The following is a 19,134-nucleotide window of genomic DNA, read 5'->3' as shown; positions in this document are numbered from 1 at the left end:
CAGATATAATAACACGCACAAACACAAAATAGCTTTTTGATACCGGAAAACTACCAACACGTTTATGTATTTATATGTTTGCTGTTTATGTATTATGTTTTCATCACTTACCTGGACGGAAACATTCTCGATTGGTAGAACTGTGGAAGAGGCAACAGATTTCTTCTCTGGAATGGCTGTAATGCTTGCTTCCTGGGCTTGCTCCTCGGTCTGAGTTTCTTCAACGAGGAGAGTTTCTTTCTTTCTGTCAACCAAAGATTTCACGACAGTTTCTTCCTTCACTGAGGGTGCCTCGAATTCTGGAGCGATTTCCACTACATCCACATAAGACTTGACGTCCCCTATATTTTTTGACTCTGGTTGCAGCAGTCTCGCTGTATCTGCCCTAAACTCTGCTACTTGCTCTTGGACCTCAACGGTATCGCGTGGAAGCTCCGTAAACTCCAACGTTAACTGCGTCTGTGCTGGTGCAGTGACATCAAATTGAGCAGCCATCTCTTGAACTGCTGTGTATTCTCTCGGAATTTCAACAAATGAGAGAGAGGCAGTAGACTCTCTTTCAACTGGAGTTAAAAATTCTGCGGCTAGCTCATGTACTTCAGGTGCCCCTCTTGCTAGTTCTATATCACTTTGATCAGCTTGCGTGGGCGCAGGCACGTCTTCCTGAAATTCTGCTGCTTGTTCTTCACTGAGTGGATAATTCCTGGCTACTTCATTAATTTTGCATGTGACACTTCTCACTGGAACATCTTCTGTCTGGAATGGTGTTGGCAGTTGTTCCAAGATTGTAGAAATTTCTCGTGATTCTTCAATATTCGTTATGTTGCCCAGCTTCTCTGTTGCCCTCTCAATGGCAAGGTCTTCGGTGGCAACACCTGGTACCACTTCCATCACATCGACTTGGTGTTGTGGTAGAAGCAGCAATGTTTGGTGAGCTTCCTTAGCCAGAACATCACCAGGAGCGAACTCTGGAGCTATTTCTTCCTTTCCTGAGTCACTCACGGCTAAGCACTGCTCCTCAAGTAACGGTAACGTTTTTTGGTAAATGTCCTTTGGCAAAGGTTTTAATTCTTCCGTTTTAAATTCTGTTGCAGCTTCAGAAACTTCAATTGATTGCATAGGCTCAACGACTTTCTTCGCCGTATGGCTCTTCTTAGGCGTTTTAGCCAGGAACTCGGGTGCATACTGCTCACTTGTAGTTTCTTCGACGACAAGCGATTTCTCTTCGATTATTACACTTTGGGATGCTTCATGGGTGATTTGCTGGGGTAATTTCACGGATTCAGGCAACTCAGCAGTAACAGCTTCTTCAACAGTCACTGCTTGACTTTCTGTTATTGCTGTTTGTGGCTTTTCTTCCTTGGGTTTTTTATCCATTTCTAGCGTATCAGTATTGAGTTCACTACTTATTTCTTCAATTACAATCGGACGACTAGCAACAATGCTTACTTCTGCACTAAGAGCTTCCGGAATTTCCGAGACAACTAATACCTCTGAAACATGAGCTTGTGTAAGTTCAGTGTCAATGATTTCATCAGCATCAGTTGTAATTTTTCGCTGCTTTTTCACTTTTTGAACTCTAATTTCCTCTACAACAGACACGTCTTCAACTACTTCTTCCGCAGGCCTGGATCGCGAGTCAATTTCAAACATCTGCTCAGTCTCCTCCGTGGCTTCCACGACTTTGTCTTCGGGCTTAGTTTTCTTTTTCGGTTTCTTTGGCTTCGGCACCTTAGCCAGCTCCAACGTTTCTCTTTCTTCAACGATCTCCTCTGTTTTGTACTCAACCTGCGTTATTTCCATCGGCCTTTCTAAGGCTTCTGTGACGATATCAGTGCGTTGAATTGTAGTGACGTCAGTTATCTCTGGTATTTCCACAGCCTCGGTGGTGATTTTACGTGGTTTTTCTTTCTTCTTTAATATGGTGATTTCTTCTACCACGGGCTTCTCTTCGGGCGCTTCTTCTTCTGGTTTCTCTCCTTTGGGCCTAGCCTTGGATTCCAGGTCGATTACTTGCTCCGTCTCTTCTACAACAGGCACTTCTTCCTCTTCCGGTTTGACCTTCTTCTTCGGCTTCTTTGGCTTCGGCACCTTAACCAGGTCCAACGTCTCTCTTTCTTCCACGATCTCTTCAGTTTTGTACTCAACCTGCGTTATTTCCTTAGGCCTCTCCAAGGCTTCTGTGACGATATCAGTGCGCTGAATTGTAGTGACATCAATTATCTCTGGTATTTCCGCAGCTTCGGTGGTGATTGTACGTGGTTTTTCCTTCTTTTTTAATATGGTGAATTCTTCAACCACGGGCTTCTCTTCCGGCTTTTCTTCTTCTGGTTTCTCTTCTTTGGGCCTAGCCTTGGATTCCAGGTCAATTACCTGCTCCGTCTCTTCGATAACAGGCACTTCTTCCTCTTCGGGTTTGGCCTTCTTCTTCGGCTTCTTTGGCTTCGGCGCCTTAGCCAGCTCCAAGGTTTCTGTCTCTTCGACGATCTCCTCTGTTGTGTACTCAACTTGCGTTATTTCCTTTGGCCTCTCCAAGGCTTCTGTGACGATATCAGTGCGCTGAATTGTCGTGACATCAGTTATCTCTGGTATTTCCACAGCCTCGGTGGTGATTTTACGTGGTTTTTCCTTCTTTTTTAATATGGTGACTTCTTCAACCACGGGCTTCTCTTCCGGCTTTTCTTCTTCTGGTTTCTCTTCTTTGGGCCTAGCCTTGGATTCCAGGTCGATTACCTGCTCCGTCTCTTCGATAACAGGCACTTCTTCCTCTTCGGGTTTGGCCTTCTTCTTCGGCTTCTTTGGCTTCGGCGCCTTAGCAAGCTCCAAGGTTTCTGTCTCTTCGACGATCTCCTCTGTTGTGTACTCAACTTGTGTTATTTCCTTAGGCATCTCCAAGGCTTCTGTTACGATATCGGTGCGCTGAATTGTCGTGACATCAGTTATCTCTGGTATTTCCACAGCCTCGGTGGTGATTTTACGTGGTTTTTCCTTCTTTTTTAATATGGTGACTTCTTCAACCACGGGCTTCTCTTCCGGCTTTTCTTCTTCTGGTTTCTCTTCTTTGGGCCTAGCCTTGGATTCCAGGTCGATTACCTGCTCCGTCTCTTCGATAACAGGCACTTCTTCCTCTTCGGGTTTGGCCTTCTTCTTCGGCTTCTTTGGCTTCGGCGCCTTAGCAAGCTCCAAGGTTTCTGTCTCTTCGACGATCTCCTCTGTTGTGTACTCAACTTGTGTTATTTCCTTAGGCCTCTCCAAGGCTTCTGTTACGATATCGGTGCGCTGAATTGTCGTGACATCAGTTATCTCTGGTATTTCCACAGCCTCGGTGGTGATTTTACGTGGTTTTTCCTTCTTTTTTATTATGGTGACTTCTTCAACCACGGGCTTCTCTTCCGGCTTTTCTTCTTCTGGTTGTTCTTCTTTGGGCCTAGCCTTCGATTCCAGGTCGATTACCTGCTCCGTCTCTTCGACAACAGGCACTTCTTCCTCTTCGGGTTTGGCCTTCTTCTTCGGCTTCTTTGGCTTCGGCGCCTTAGCAAGCTCCAAGGTTTCTGTCTCTTCGACAATCTCCTCTGTTGTGTAATCAACTTGTGTTATTTCCTTAGGCCTCTCCAAGGCTTCTGTGACGATATCAGTGCGCTGAATTGTCGTGACATCAGTTATCTCTGGTATTTCCACAGCTTCGGTGGTGATTTTACGTGGTTTTTCCTTCTTTTTTAATATGGTGACTTCTTCAACCACGGGCTTCTCTTCCGGCTTTTCTTCTTCTGGTTTCTGTTCTTTGGGCCTAGCCTTGGATTCCAGGTCGATTACCTGCTCCGTCTCTTCGACAACAGGCACTTCTTCCTCTTCGGGTTTGGCCTTCTTCTTCGGCTTCTTTGGCTTCGGCGCCTTAGCCAGCTCCAAGGTTTCTGTCTCTTCGACGATCTCCTCTGTTGTGTACTCAACCTGCGTTATTTCCTTTGGCCTCTCCAAGGCTTCTGTGACGATATCAGTGCGCTGAATTGTCGTGACATCAGTTATCTCTGGTATTTCCACAGCCTCGGTGGTGATTTTACGTGGTTTTTCCTTCTTTTTTAATATGGTGACTTCTTCAACCACGGGCTTCTCTTCCGGCTTTTCTTCTTCTGGTTTCTCTTCTTTGGGCCTAGCCTTGGATTCCAGGTCGATTACCTGCTCCGTCTCTTCGATAACAGGCACTTCTTCCTCTTCGGGTTTGGCCTTCTTCTTCGGCTTCTTTGGCTTGGGCGCCTTAGCAAGCTCCAAGGTTTCTGTCTCTTCGACGATCTCCTCTGTTGTGTACTCAACTTGTGTTATTTCCTTAGGCCTCTCCAAGGCTTCTGTTACGATATCGGTGCGCTGAATTGTCGTGACATCAGTTATCTCTGGTATTTCCACAGCCTCGGTGGTGATTTTACGTGGTTTTTCCTTCTTTTTTAATATGGTGACTTCTTCAACCACGGGCTTCTCTTCCGGCTTTTCTTTTTCTGGTTTCTCTTCTTTGGGCCTAGCCTTGGATTCCAGGTCGATTACCTGCTTCGTCTCTTCGATAACAGGCACTTCTTCCTCTTCGGGTTTGGCCTTCTTCTTCGGCTTCTTTGGCTTCGGCGCCTTAGCAAGCTCCAAGGTTTCTGTCTCTTCGACGATCTCCTCTGTTGTGTACTCAACTTGCGTTATTTCCTTAGGCCTCTCCAAGGCTTCTGTTACGATGTCGGTGCGCTGAATTGTCGTGACATCAGTTATCTCTGGTATTTCCACAGCTTCGGTGGTGATTTTACGTGGTTTTTCCTTCTTTTTTAATATGGTGACTTCTTCAACCACGGGCTTCTCTTCCGGCTTTTCTTCTTCTGGTTTCTCTTCTTTGGGTCTAGCCTTGGATTCCAGGTCGATTACTTGCTCCGTCTCTTCGACAACAGGCACTTCTTTCTCTTCCGGTTTGGCCTTCTTCTTTGGCTTCTTTGGCTTCGGCGCCTTAGCCAACTCCAAGGTTTCTGTCTCTTCGACGATCTCCTCTGTTGTGTACTCAACCTGCGTTATTTCCTTTGGCCTCTCCAAGGCTTCTGTGGCGATATCAGTGCGCTGAATTGTCGTGACATCAGTTATCTCTGGTATTTCCACAGCCTCGGTGGTGATTTTACGTGGTTTTTCCTTCTTTTTTAATATGGTGACTTCTTCAACCACGGGCTTCTCTTCCGGCTTTTCTTCTTCTGGTTTCTCTTCTTTGGGCCTAGCCTTGGATTCCAGGTCGATTACCTGCTCCGTCTCTTCGGTAACAGGCACTTCTTCCTCTTCGATTTTGGCCTTCTTCTTCGGCTTCTTTGGCTTCGGCGCCTTAGCCAGCTCCAAGGTTTCTGTCTCTTCGACGATCTCCTCTGTTGTGTACTCAACTTGCGTTATTTCCTTTGGCCTCTCCAAGGCTTCTGTGACGATATCAGTGCGCTGAATTGTCGTGACATCAGTTATCTCTGGTATTTCCACAGCCTCGGTGGTGATTTTACGTGGTTTTTCCTTCTTTTTTAATATAGTGACTTCTTCAACCACGGGCTTCTCTTCTGGCTTTTCTCCTTCTGGTTTCTCTTCTTTGGGCCTACCCTTGGATTCCAGGTTGATTACCTGCTCCGTCTCTTCGACAACAGGCACTTCTTCCTCTTCGGGTTTGGCCTTCTTCTTCGGCTTCTTTGGCTTCGGCGCCTTAGCAAGCTCCAAGGTTTCTGTCTCTTCGACGATCTCCTCTGTTGTGTACTCAACTTGTGTTATTTCCTTAGGCCTCTCCAAGGCTTCTGTTACGATATCGGTGCGCTGAATTGTCGTGACATCAGTTATCTCTGGTATTTCCACAGCCTCGGTGGTGATTTTACGTGGTTTTTCCTTCTTTTTTAATATGGTGACTTCTTCAACCACGGGCTTCTCTTCCGGCTTTTCTTCTTCTGGTTTCTCTTCTTTGGGCCTAGCCTTGGATTCCAGGTCGATTACCTGCTCCGTCTCTTCGATAACAGGCACTTCTTCCTCTTCGGGTTTGGCCTTCTTCTTCGGCTTCTTTGGCTTCGGCGCCTTAGCAAGCTCCAAGGTTTCTGTCTCTTCGACGATCTCCTCTGTTGTGTACTCAACTTGCGTTATTTCCTTAGGCCTCTCCAAGGCTTCTGTTACGATATCGGTGCGCTGAATTGTCGTGACATCAGTTATCTCTGGTATTTCCACAGCTTCGGTGGTGATTTTACGTGGTTTTTCCTTCTTTTTTAATATGGTGACTTCTTCAACCACGGGCTTCTCTTCCGGCTTTTCTTCTTCTGGTTTCTCTTCTTTGGGTCTAGCCTTGGATTCCAGGTCGATTACTTGCTCCGTCTCTTCGACAACAGGCACTTCTTCCTCTTCGGGTTTGGCCTTCTTCTTTGGCTTCTTTGGCTTCGGCGCCTTAGCCAGCTCCAAGGTTTCTGTCTCTTCGACGATCTCCTCTGTTGTGTACTCAACCTGCGTTATTTCCTTTGGCCTCTCCAAGGCTTCTGTGACGATATCAGTGCGCTGAATTGTCGTGACATCAGTTATCTCTGGTATTTCCACAGCTTCGGTGGTGATTTTACGTGGTTTTTCCTTCTTTTTTAATATGGTGACTTCTTCAACCACGGGCTTCTCTTCCGGCTTTTCTTCTTCTGGTTTCTCTTCTTTGGGTCTAGCCTTGGATTCCAGGTCGATTACTTGCTCCGTCTCTTCTACAACAGGCACTTCTTCCTCTTCCGGTTTGGCTTTCTTCTTCGGCTTCTTTGGCTTCAGCGCCTTAGCCAGCTCCAAGGTTTCTGTCTCTTCGACGATCTCCTCTGTTGTGTACTCAACCTGCGTTATTTCCTTTGCCCTCTCCAAGGCTTCTGTGACGATATCAGTGCTCTGAATTGTCGTGACATCAGTTATCTCTGGTATTTCCACAGCCTCGGTGGTGATTTTACGTGGTTTTTCCTTCTTTTTTAATATAGTGACTTCTTCAACCATGGGCTTCTCATCTTCTGGTTTCTCTTCTGTGGCCCTAGCCTTGGATTCCAGGTCGATTATCTGCTCCTTCTCTTCGACAACAGGCACTTCTTCCTCTTCGGGTTTGGCCTTCTTCTTCGGCTTCTTTGGCTTCGACACCTTAGCCAGGTCCAACGTCTCTCTTTCTTCCACGATCTCTTCAGTTTTGTACTCAACCTGCGTTATTTCCTTAGGCCTCTCCAAGGCTTCTGTGACGATATCAGTGCGCTGAATTGTCGTGACATCAGTTATTTCTGGTATTTCCGCAGCTTCGGTGGTGATTTTACGTGGTTTTTCCTTCTTTTTTAATATGGTGACTTCTTCAACCACGGGCTTCTCTTCCGGCTTTTCTTCTTCTGGTTTCTCTTCTTTGGGCCTAGCCTTGGATTCCAGGTCGATTACCTGCTCCGTCTCTTCGACAACAGGCACTTCTTCCTCTTCCGGTTTGACCTTTTTCTCCGGCTTCTTTGGCTTCGGTACCTTAGCCAGGTCTATTTCTCCTTCTTGAACAACGTCTTCAGTTTCGGGCTCTGTATCTGTTATTGCCTTTGGCGGTCGAGAATGTCGAGGTATTGGCTTTAGAACCTTTTTTAAGAATTCTGGTACCTCTTCTATGGTTTTTCCCTTCTCCGTTATTTGTTTGGTTTCCTCAAATGTGTCTTTTTCTTCAACAATCTCAGCGGTCTTGTAGTCGACCTGTGATATTTCTTGCGGCCTTTTAAAAGCTTCTGTTACAATATCGGTGCGCTGAACAGTCGTGACATCAGTCATTTTTGGTGTTTCCACAGCCTCAGTGGTGACTTCACGTGGCTTTTCTTTCTTTTGCAGTATTGTGATGTCTTCAATCAGGGGTTCCTTTTTGGGTTCTTCCTTAGGCAGTGGCAGTTTTCGTATTGGCTTCACCTTGGTTTCAACATCAATTACTTGTTCCCTCTCCTCGACCACTAATGGTCCTTCCTCTTCGGGTTCAGTTTTCTTCTTTGGCTTCTTTAGCATCGGCAACTTAGCAAGCTCTCGCGTTTCTCTCTCTTCAACAGTTTCATGGGTTTCATGCTCAATTGGTGCCGATTCTTCAGTGAGGCGTTGATGCCGTGGTATTGGCTTCAGTACTTTCTTAAGAAATTCTGGTACGTCATCTGGGGCTTCTTGTTTCGGCTTTATTTGTTTAGTCTCTTCAATTGTCTCCTTTTCTTCTATGATTCTTGTAGTCTTGGTCATGACCTGAGTAATTTCTTCGGGCCTCTCTAAAGCTTCCGTAACAATATCAGTGCGTCGAACTGTCCTGGCGTCAGTTATCCTTGGTGTTTCCGCGGCCTCGGTGGTGATTTTTCGTGGCTTGTCCTTCTTCTTTGTTACGGTTATTTCTTCAACCATGGGTTCATCCTTGGGTCTTTCTTCTTTGGGCCTGACCTTGGATTCAACATCAAATACTTGCTCCGTCGCTTCACCAATCGGCACTTCTTCCTTTTGAGGTTTAGGTATTTTCTTTGGCTTTTTTGGTTTCGGCATCTTTTCTAGTTCTATCGTTTCCCTTTCTTCAACGATTTCCTCCGTTTCATACTCAATCTGCGTTGTTTCCATGGGAGTCGCAAAGGCTTCTGTAACAATATCGGTACGCTTATCACTCTTGATGTCAGTTATCTCGGGTACTTCAATAGCCTCGGTGGTGACTTTACGTGGTTTTGCTTTCTTTTCCAAAATGGTGATTTGTTCAACCACGGGTTTTTCGTCGGGCTTTTCTCCTTCTGGTTTGGCTTTCTTTGGCCTAGCCTTCGATTCCAGGTCGGTCACTTGCTTCGTCTCTTCGACAACAGGCACTTCTTCCTCTTCCGGCTTGGCTTTCTTCTTCGGCTTCTTTGGCTTGGACACCTTAGCCAGCTCCAACGTTTCTCTTTCTTCGACGATCTCCTGTGTTTCGTAGTCGACTTGTGTTATTTCTTTAGGCCTCTGCAAGGCTTCTGTGACGATATCAGTGCGCTGAATTGTCGTGACATCAGTTATATCTGGTGTTTCCACAGCCTCGGTGCTGATATCACGTGGTTTTTCTTCGACCATAGGCTGTGGTCTTCGTTTAGATTCAACCTGTATTGTTTGTTTCGTTTCTTGTGCGAGGGGTAGTTGAACTACTTTCTCGGTTCCAGGTTTTTTTGGTTTCGGTACCTTAAAGACTTTCACAGTCCCTTTTTCTTCATAGATCTCTTGTGGCTTGTACTCGGAAGGAGCCAGCTCTTTTGTGTCCTGCTGGGGCCTTCCATCCGCACGCTGTTCTTCCTGTAGTTCTTTCACTGCATCCCTTGGCTTGGGTGGCTTGATAACATCGACAACCTCTGTTGGTTGGAAATGTTCACTGTCTAGCTTGTCTGTTTCTGGCGGCGCAGCGACCTTTCGTTTTGTGATTTTCAGGAATTCCGTTTCTTCCGCGGTTTCTGGAGCGTCCTTTCTGCGAAACTTCTCTGTAGGTTTCAATGTTTTCGTTAAAAACTCAGGTGTTTCGGCATCTTCTGGTGATACCTCTAGGGGTTTTTTTCTTGGCTTTCTTTCAACGGGTGCCTCCTCTTCCGAAGTGAAAGGCAACCTTTGTTGTGGAAGAGTTTTTTCTTGCATTAGTTGTGCTTCTTTTGCTTCGTCAGGTCTCTCAGGTCTCTCAGGTCTCTCCCCTGTGTCAATTTGCTCGTCCTCTTCTACCTGCTGGTGTCGAGGTATTGGCTTAAGTACTTTCCTTATAAATTCTGGTACGCTTTCTAGGAGTTCTGGTTTCTCCTTCGTCACTTGTTTAGTTTCTTCAATCTTTCGCTCTGTGATCTCCTCTTTAAAATACCTTTTCTCCATAGAAACTTCTTCTTGAATGAATAGTTGCGCGGCTTCAGTTTGCCGTGGGTAAACTTCTACAGCCTTCTTTGCTGGCTGCTCGATGAGAAATTCTTCAGGCATTTTCACCTCTTCAGCTGATTTGATAGACAGAACTTCATGGCGAATTGGTTTTAGAAACACTGTGTCTTCAGTTGACATCGGCCTTTCAATTCCTGATGGTTGGGGCGTCTCCTTGTCCTCCTCTTGGGGCTCTGAAGAACAAAAAAAAAAATCCAGGTTAGTTTTTTTTTTTATATATTTTGTGCTATTCGAAGTGTCCGATATTACTGTTCTTTTAAGGGCCTCAGTGACCGCGTTTTCTAAATTCCATGCAGCCCCTTTCGTGCTTTGATAGTTCAGGATACACAGGAAGAAGTCATGCCCTAAAATATTTTGCAAGTGTCATTTTTATGCTTGCAGCGGTAACCGTATGCGACAGTTTTCAACTTATTGCACGAACCCCAGGTTATCTTTATTTTACGAAGGTCCTTTGGATTAAGTGGCAGTTCAGTTCGGTAGTGTGGAAACTGTTTTGGAATGGTCACGGAAGTACACGAGAGCTGACATTGAATTTAATCTTTTGCAAACGGCAGGTGCCGCGTATGCTCCGCTACCCCAGTCCAATGGTGGTGCGCCGCCGTCGTTGCGTGTAACCGAGTGGTTTGCCTATAATAGGAAATGAAGGTGTATTGAATAGCCCTTTTCTGCAAAGAAAATGGAATGCTGAGTCATTGTTCCTGAATCCCGGTGGTGGCGCCAACTTTCACACGACTGTAACGTATTAGGAAACTATTGTTACGGGGACAAAGAGTGTGGCGGGCTTCGCCACCGAGAGAAGGGGCGGTTACGCTATCTCGCTGTAATGTGGACATCAAGAGGCCGCATGAGCTTTTCAAAGGCTGGTACGTAAACGGATACGAGTAGCGGTGGCGGCGAAAATAGAGTATCGCAGCTATAGGGGAAAGGAGTGTGGGGTCATCGATTTTTGACGCGCATTGTGAGCCTTGCGGAAAAGTGCCCATCGTGTGACCAGAGAGCAAGCGGTTGGATTAAGCGCAGGGTGGCTTGCGAAGGCACGATTGTATCACTTCTCGCAGCCAGATATATATGGCGTGCTGCCAAAACATTTTTGAGGTGAAAGCAAGAGTTTCATCAGCGAAAGTGGGGCACAGCGGTGTGACTTGGGTTGTCTTGGGTTGTCCTATTTTGCCCTCTAGACAACGAGCATGATAAACTGACTTCTGCAGCCATAACAGCTGCCGAAGCGGCAAACTACCCTAAATTGTCCATTTATTTATTTATTAGCAACACCCTCAGGGCCAATGACATTATAGAGGGGAGGGGTTACATTCATAAGTACAACGAAAAAAAAAAGCAGCGAAGGAAATACATATCAAACAAACATCTTATACAAAATTAGGCAAAACAACAATAAAAGAAACGCAGCAAGCAAGCATAACTGCACACAACAAAGCATGAATTACACAATGTTGACTATGGCATTTTTTAAAAAGGGTGTGATTTACAATGGTTGCTGTAGGAGAGGGAAGGTGATTCCATTCTAATGACGTACGGGGAATAAACGACTGAGAAAAAGCGTTCGTTCGGCTTGATGCTATACCGACTTTGTGAGCATGATCAAGGCGAGCAGAAACGTACAACGAAGGCAAAATGAGTTCATCGTGAGGTGTTGGTGATAAAATATTTCGTGGAACAACGAAAGTCGGGAAATTTTACGTCGAACTGCTAGGGATTGAAGGTTAAGGGTAGATTTCGTTGTTGTTACGCTGGCGGTTCGGTTATAGTTAGACAGGATGAAACGTGCAGAATTGTTTTGCACCATTTCCAGTGAGTTTATGAGATTGTTAAAAGAAGGATCCCAAATAGAAGAGGCCTCTTCTAATTTAGACCGAATAAGCGTTTTGTACAACGGTAGTGTAAGGGAAGATGGTTCCTTAGCAAAATTACGCCTGAGGTAACCCAGCATGCGATTTGCATTGTTCATAATATGTTCAATGTGGATGTTCTAGTGAGGTTGCTTGCGATGTTAACACCGAGATATTTATAAGAAGAAACAGAGTCTAGGGCGATGTTATCAAGGTAGTAAACAGGTAATGGGTTATTTTTCTAGATACACGCATAAATTTAAACTTCCTAACATTGAGTTCCATGCGCCACTTTAAGCACAAGCCGATATAGAATTTAGGTCAGTGTGAAGGGTGGTAAGGTCATCGTCACAGATAATTTCTCGGAACACTTCATATTAGATGAGACGCACGACGTTCAGTCGTTCATATATATTAGGAAAAGCAGAGGGCCGAGAGCAGAACCTTGTGGCACACCGGATTGAACGGAGGTATTATTATAATTTTGGTTGCTAGTCGAAACAAACTGCGGGCGAGTAGTTAGAAAAATCTCAAGCTATGGAAGAAGTTTCGGTTTAAAGTTAAGCTGACGTAACTTCTGTAGTAGTAGTTTATGGTACACCTTGTCAACTGCTTTCGAAAAGTCTAGATATATGCAATCAGAAGATGATGATCGATCAAGTATGGCATGAAGCTTATGTGTGAAAGGTACCAACTGTGCTTCACATGAGTAACTTTTGCGAAAACCATGCTGTGATCGCGTAAAAAATGAATTTGATTCTAAGAAATTAACAAGGTGTGAAAAAGAACATGTTCTAGTATTTTACCGCTGGTATTCTAGTATTTGATCCGCTGAAGCACCGTTATCAGCGTGATCACCGGCATGATTTACTGATAACACTGAAGCTAATTTTGCGAAGTTCCGGGGTTTTAAAATCTTAGGCGCGTGTTGATTAAATTTAATCTGAAACAAGCTCTGGCGCGCGGTTGTCGCTCATAGATGCCTGAAGAAATCGCCGTACATTCATTATGGAAATCATATAAATTCCGTGGCATGAAGTCTGGATTCAGCACTTCTTTTCAAAAACAGCCACGGGTTCGTAGGTTTGTTTGGACACAACAAAACAATCCAGTGTTTTATTTGATTCATTGCTGCTTAGGGTGAGACCTGCGGCAAGATATATGAAGATATTTTTTCTGTAGCCACACCATCGCCACCGTCATCACGAGCGCCACAATCACCATCAGCGGTGCCCGGCCAGCGTCAGCAGTGCCACGCGCCAGAGAGAAGACGGAACACGACTGCGCTGCAGGGGCGGTCGCATGTCTAGCCGCTGTCTAAGCTCCGGCCGGGGCTTGCACACCAGAATAAATGTAGGAGGCCACAGCGCATCACCGAGTCCACGGCTCCCTTTCCTACATTTCTAATGAAGGCCCAAAGACACCATGAATAGAAAAAGTAAGACTTCAAGGAATGTTTTCCGTGCTATGCTCACTCCTTCCGAACATGGTAACTTCGCTCGTTTGAAACTGGAATGTATTGGCTGAAAATATGTTCTTACCGCCTATTGTGACAAAGCATTCGGTCACCCTTTCCCCTGCTTCGTTTGTAGCCTTGCAGGTGTACCGGCCGCGCGTTGTTTCATTCACTTCCAGGACGTGCAGGAGATTCTTGTCGTTCAAGACGGTCACTTTGTAGTAACGGCTTTCTGTAAAGACAGAAGATAACGCCGACGTCGCTAATTTGTAGCGTAAGAAAGTTAATTTTCAATGCCTTTCGCAAACTAAGGTCGAAGCCAGTGTTAGAATGCACGGTGCGTTTGACCCGAAGTATTTTATCAGAACGCGATCGTAACTACCTTGGCAGTTAACCATCGCGCTTGCTGCACAAACGGCTCACTATTACACAATCCCTGGTTCACCTTCACCACAGTGCACTCGAGTGAACAATCTTCGCCGCCTATAGAGGAAACTCGGCACATGACAGCAGCGTGCACGCAATTTCAATCGAAAACGTGATCTGCGCTGTGTCACTTCGCAACGCAGAACGTAATTTGCGCGTTGCCGGATACAACGGCGCATACCCAACTTTGAGTCAAAAAGCATGTTGGGTACCGTCTTTGTCGATTTCGATTCATTGGGAGCATGGACTGGTCCTTCGAGAGCATTGTGGTGAAGGTGAGCTACGACGTTGTCGTAAGCGCGTCCGCATGGAGCGAATTAAGTTGCAGCAAAAAAAAAAAAAAAGAGAAAAAAAAAAAAAAAACGGCGAACGCCGCCGCTGGCCGCCGGGTAACCGCGGCGACGACCGACGGGCAGTACGTCGGTGATCTAACTCTGCTAGATACATGGAGGAAAGTACCATTTCTTTTGTGGTAGAGTGAACTAGGATAGGGGGCAGATATCTAGGCGGGCGAAGCGTCCGCGGCGCGTCCCGCCGGCTGCTGCCACTGGGCGAAGTTCGTCGGCGAAATTCGCTCCTTGTGGGCGGCGCATTAGAGTGTAATACAGTCGAACACGAATATATCGAAATCCAAGGGGATTGCGAAAAAGTTCGATATATTGATAATTCGAAATATAAAATATGCCCATCTAAAGGTTATCTGAAAGCTGCGCACATCACAGAGCTCTTCAAACTCGCGACAAGCGGTAACTTGCGGCGCAGCGTTCGATATATTGAACGTGCCCGTGATCGGGAGCTCGATACACTCGAACAACAGCGCTATGCTTTTGCATGGGGTTTCCAAGGGGATGTTCAGACTGTTCGATATAGACAATAATTCGATATATGCGTGTTCGATATATCCGTGTTCGTCTGTATCGTGTTTTCCTGTCGGGTTTGTGCAACACCGGAAAGTTTCTGGAATGAATCCGTTTATGCGCAGAGAGACCGTGCGAAACTGCTATTCCATAGCTTCGTGTCTGCACGCATGCGAACTGTGAGCCTGGTAGGTGCGACTGTACGTCAACGTACTACTTGCGGCATGTTGTGGTTCTTAATTCTTTCTGCGTGGCACTCTGTGAAGACGTACTTTGCAGCGTTGCCTGCTTTGAAATGCTAGGCACAAAGATGCCGTGCATGCGTGTGCCACTAAATAGAGCAGATATATCAACCTCCCTGCCTCCTTTGTAAGTAAAGGCGCAAGCACTATTTTTAAAGTTGAAAACCCTGCCAGGGCAAATGTTTTAATGTGTGCGATTGCGTCGCAATCCCAAATGGGCATGCGCGATTATGATGCACCCATTAATTTCACCCGTGGCGTCAGTGAGAAGCAGGTAGAACTTCATTATTCCGAAACAAAGGGACATCATCTCTTTATTCAAATTTCATCATCTCTTTATTCAAATTTTCCAGCGATGGCAAAAAGTAGCAATCCTACATTCTCGAGTTTTTTTATGGTTCGAAAGCCAAAGTTGCAGAAATTCATGGTTGCAAGTAAAAGCTACGCTGTTGTCGTTCATTTGCGAAGGTTTCCTCACTGCTGCGTTTTCCTGGTTGTTACGCTTTGTTTTCCCGGTCCGGTGACAAACGTATGAACGGGGTTCCACTGTACTGAGACGCGACGCCTACGAGGAGCCGTGCGCGGGAGGTAAGCCTGTCACATTAAAGTGCTGAAATATCGAGAGCTTGCGTACATCGAAATATATTAAGAGGAAAGCACACGGGGCTGAACTCTAGGACAGCAAAAGTTGAAACAAACCAGGGACGGCTTTTTTGCGCGGACATGAAAAAAATATCTATTTTGTGGCACCCAGAATTCGAAGAACTACCCACACAGAACAATTTGTTCATGGCCAAAATTTCGTTGATTCGTGTATGCGTAAAATGCGTCTCACCTGTATCATCAGGAGGTATGAACTCGTCCTCGTGATACCATCGTACCTCTGGTGGGGGTCGTCCTCTAGCCACACATTCCAGAGTTACGGGAACTCCAAGGGGAACTTGTACTTGACTTAGGAGAGGCTGCTCAAACCTTGGCTTCATTGGAACAAACTCTGAGGTGCAAAATTTCAAACGATTACTGTCAATGTTGTCGTGCTGGGAAATAATAGGAGATGTTACCTAAGTCAAGCTTGTTGATCTTCTTCGGGGTCTTCCTCATTGGCAGCATCGACTTCATATCTGCAGGTTGAAAGCAAGTGAGGTAAACGACCAAGCATCGCAGCTTTACAGGAACTCACCAATCTGAATTAGCTCAGCCTCCGTGACTTCAGTTCCGTACTTGTTCTTTGCTTCACATATGAAGTCGCCAAAGTCTTCTTGTGTTGTTCTGTTAAAAAAAAAGAGAAAATTTTGTGCACACTTACCTTGTTTCTGCTAGTTACGGCAAGGTATGAGGTGGAAAAACTGTGGGCCATTACAACTCAGGGAAGTTTGCACGCTTGGTTTGACGTACAGGCCGGCTACAGCAAAACCGTACACGAACGAACAACACTCGAATGTTTAATTCGAGAAGCTTCTCAAACTTATGGCCAAACCGTTGTTAGGCTAAGAACGAATGGGTTGCTGTAAGAGTGCTTATTTATGTCTTAACCCTTCAACAAATTTCCGGGACACTGGTCGATACCTCTGAACCATATTGATCACCGCAAGCAAGCATTTTGAAATTCCATTTTCGTATCATCAAATTTCAATTCACCCATTGCGTGACTCGAATGTGTTCCTTCCCGGATTTGATCTTGTATGACTGGCCCTAACCTTAGCCGTTTCGCACATGTACGAGCCATTTGTAGGTCCCACTGAGTGTACCCGCTTAGTTTTAGTGCGCCGTCACTGGGAGGGGTGACCACAATAAATGTGCGCGCGTTTTCGAAGCATCTGGAAGGACCAAGTTCCTGCGCGTGCTCCGAAGCAAGAGCAAACAAACGCTGGGGAAGGAACGACAGTACATCGGAGAAGAAAGAGGGCGGGTGATGGCGTCCGCCGGCGCAGTGGGCAAATGTCGTCGAAAGACGATAGTCGTGCGGCGCCCCTGCCAAGTAAATGCCCCCCCCCCCTTTATTTCCCGCTCACCCCTCATGTTGTTCCTCTCCCATCTCACTCCTCCCAAGATAAATACGCTAGAGGTTTGCTTTTCTCTTTACATTTGTTACAAAATGTTGCTTTTTTTTCCCTTTTTGCTTACGATTCACTTTCTTTTCCCGCTTTCGTGTTACTTGTCTTACTTGTTTTTGTGCGTTTTTTGTTTTTGTTTTATTTCCTTTCCGTCATCCTTTACTGCATTGTGACAGTGCATGCTCCGCGCATATCGGTTATAAATCGATCAACCAACCAACCGACACCGCAACGCGTATATATGCTCCGCGTTAAAAAAAAAAAAAAAAAGGCGCGTTGAACAGTGAACGCGTTCTGATGATAGCAAATGCGAGACGTGCTTTCCGAGCTCTGCAGAAACAACGTTAGCAGATAGCGCCGTCGGAACGTTTCTTCACCTTGAAATAAAAAGCAACAACAACAACAGCAGACGAGGCATTGTTCGTGAGCGAAAAAGGCAGAACGCCACGCTTACCTGTGTATAGTTATGGAGCAGTTGCCCTCTGTGTCGTAGTACAGGCTGCACTCAGGCGAGTACTTTACTGGCTGACCTTGCTTGTACCACGTGATTTTCGGCTTCGGCACTCCGATTGCGCGGCAGTCAAGCCTGAAAATGCACCACCACCATCAAGCACACGATTGCTGCGCCGCCTCAGAAGACGTATTTTTGTTGTAATGCGATTAGTACTACTCTCTTTGATTGATTGATTGTAGGGTTTAACGCGCCGACGCAACGCAGGCGATGAGGCGCGCCGTAGTGGAGGGCTCCGGATTAATTTTGACCACCTGGGGATCTTTAACGTGCGCCGAAATCTCGAACACACGGGCGTTTTTGCTTTTCGCCTCCATCAGAAAAGCGGCCGCCGCGGCCGGGAATCGAACCCGCGACCTCGTGCTCAGCAGCGCAACGCCTTAGCCACTGAGCCACCGCGGCGGGTAGTACTACTCTCTTTCGCATTGCGGCGTGGTTTGAAGTGGAAAATCTGCCAGGCCGCAAATGAACAACGGATCGCCACTTAGCGGAGACCAGTTTTGATTGCCGGACTTAAAAAGTTACACTGGCTTGTGCACAATCTACACGCGATATTTGCCTTCTCAAAATCACTACTCCGGAAAGGGTACGGAATGGTAAGTAGAGCGCAAAGCATATCGGCCGCTCGAGATCTCGTTTGTCACAACTGTGCGAATACCACCTTCCCCGCGAACGCTATAACATTTTTAGACAGTTTAATCGCTAAATAGTGTGGCTAACTATTTAACAGAAGTATTTTATCAGTATATTGCACATCACGGAATTTTCTTCAGTTTAACAAGAAAAATTATTGGCAGAAGAAGTAGCGCGGAAGGGGAGGGTACTACCAAAATCCTACTCTGTCCCGTGGAGCCTGGTTCTATAGCGCTCCAGTCAGCCCAGTCTGCGCCCGTACAGTCTGTGCCACGCATATATCATTATGACACGTTAGATGTACTTAATGCTTGATCGTTGCTGCCGTGGCAGCTGTTTCTCTGATGGAAGAGAAAAAAATAGTGTTCGTGGTGTCGGAATACAAACCAGGTATTCCGGTTTAACGAAACTAGAATGAGAATGTGAGTTAGAGCTGCCTGCTCAGACTGTGCGTGCTTTCCCCGTACAATCTCGTGTATGGAAGAGTGAGTAAAAAAAACGGGAGGGGGGGCGGGTAGTAGGGAGAGAGAGGGGAGGGTGGGGGGGCAGCGATGCTGGTAGCCAACACCTGCCTAGTACATAAAGAATCTCACAACTGTAGCCATCCGCTATGTCCTATGCCTACGGCTAATCTGCTGCTTATGTTCCTGCCCGTGAACTTGTCACACTTTGAGAAAACCATTTAAGGATGTCAGACAGCACGTGCTAAGCTACTACGCTACCAATAATCAGAGGCAAGATCAACTTGCTTACGTTGCCGGGTATCCTAAGATGACCTCAACATCTTCCAACGGAGCAACAAACTTGGGAGGCATCCCAGGTTCAGATGTTCTTCTGTGGCCCGGCTTCCATTTGACAAATTCTTCGGTTGGCATCCTCTCCGGGGCTTCGGGAGTCCTGCGCCCAATGGGTGGCTTCCGAGCGTCTACAATAGAAACTGCTATTAGCCATCACCGCCAAATTTTTGCGAGCGAACACAAGACAAACCGGACCACCATCGTACGCGTAAAGGTTTTATTGTTTAGCTTCCGTCAAACTAAAAAAAAAAAGAATATTTAGGAACATTGTAACGTAACAAAAACACCCAAGCTTGCTCTGGGGCATGAAACGTATTATTTCAAAAGTAACGCTGCCATTAGAAAAAGTTCGTACTGCTACTTCTGAAAACCCCAATGTGTGTGGGCTAAGTACAGAGTTACTTTGGCGCGAACAAACGGAAA

The 19,134-nt window shown here is 46.1% G+C and overlaps 1 protein-coding gene across 1 annotated transcript in view; it reads right to left on the bottom strand.

The window, feature by feature from the left end:
• LOC144162276 (uncharacterized) overlaps nucleotides 1-19,134 on the bottom strand; it is a 200,202-nt gene that overhangs the window by 82,046 nt on the left and 99,022 nt on the right. Inside the window, 7 exon segments of the mRNA XM_077692757.1 lie at nucleotides 112-10,061; nucleotides 13,277-13,423; nucleotides 15,552-15,710; nucleotides 15,778-15,837; nucleotides 15,897-15,985; nucleotides 17,225-17,356; nucleotides 18,668-18,839. Of these exon segments, the coding sequence (XP_077548883.1) occupies nucleotides 112-10,061; nucleotides 13,277-13,423; nucleotides 15,552-15,710; nucleotides 15,778-15,837; nucleotides 15,897-15,985; nucleotides 17,225-17,356; nucleotides 18,668-18,839 (10,709 nt within the window).

The sequence above is a fragment of the Haemaphysalis longicornis genome, unplaced genomic scaffold (assembly GCF_048455015.1).
Source record: "Haemaphysalis longicornis isolate Haplotype H1 unplaced genomic scaffold, Haemaphysalis longicornis Haplotype H1 scaffold_1, whole genome shotgun sequence".
Lineage (NCBI taxonomy): Eukaryota > Metazoa > Arthropoda > Arachnida > Ixodida > Ixodidae > Haemaphysalis > Haemaphysalis longicornis.
This window is presented reverse-complemented; position numbering and strand designations above follow the sequence as displayed.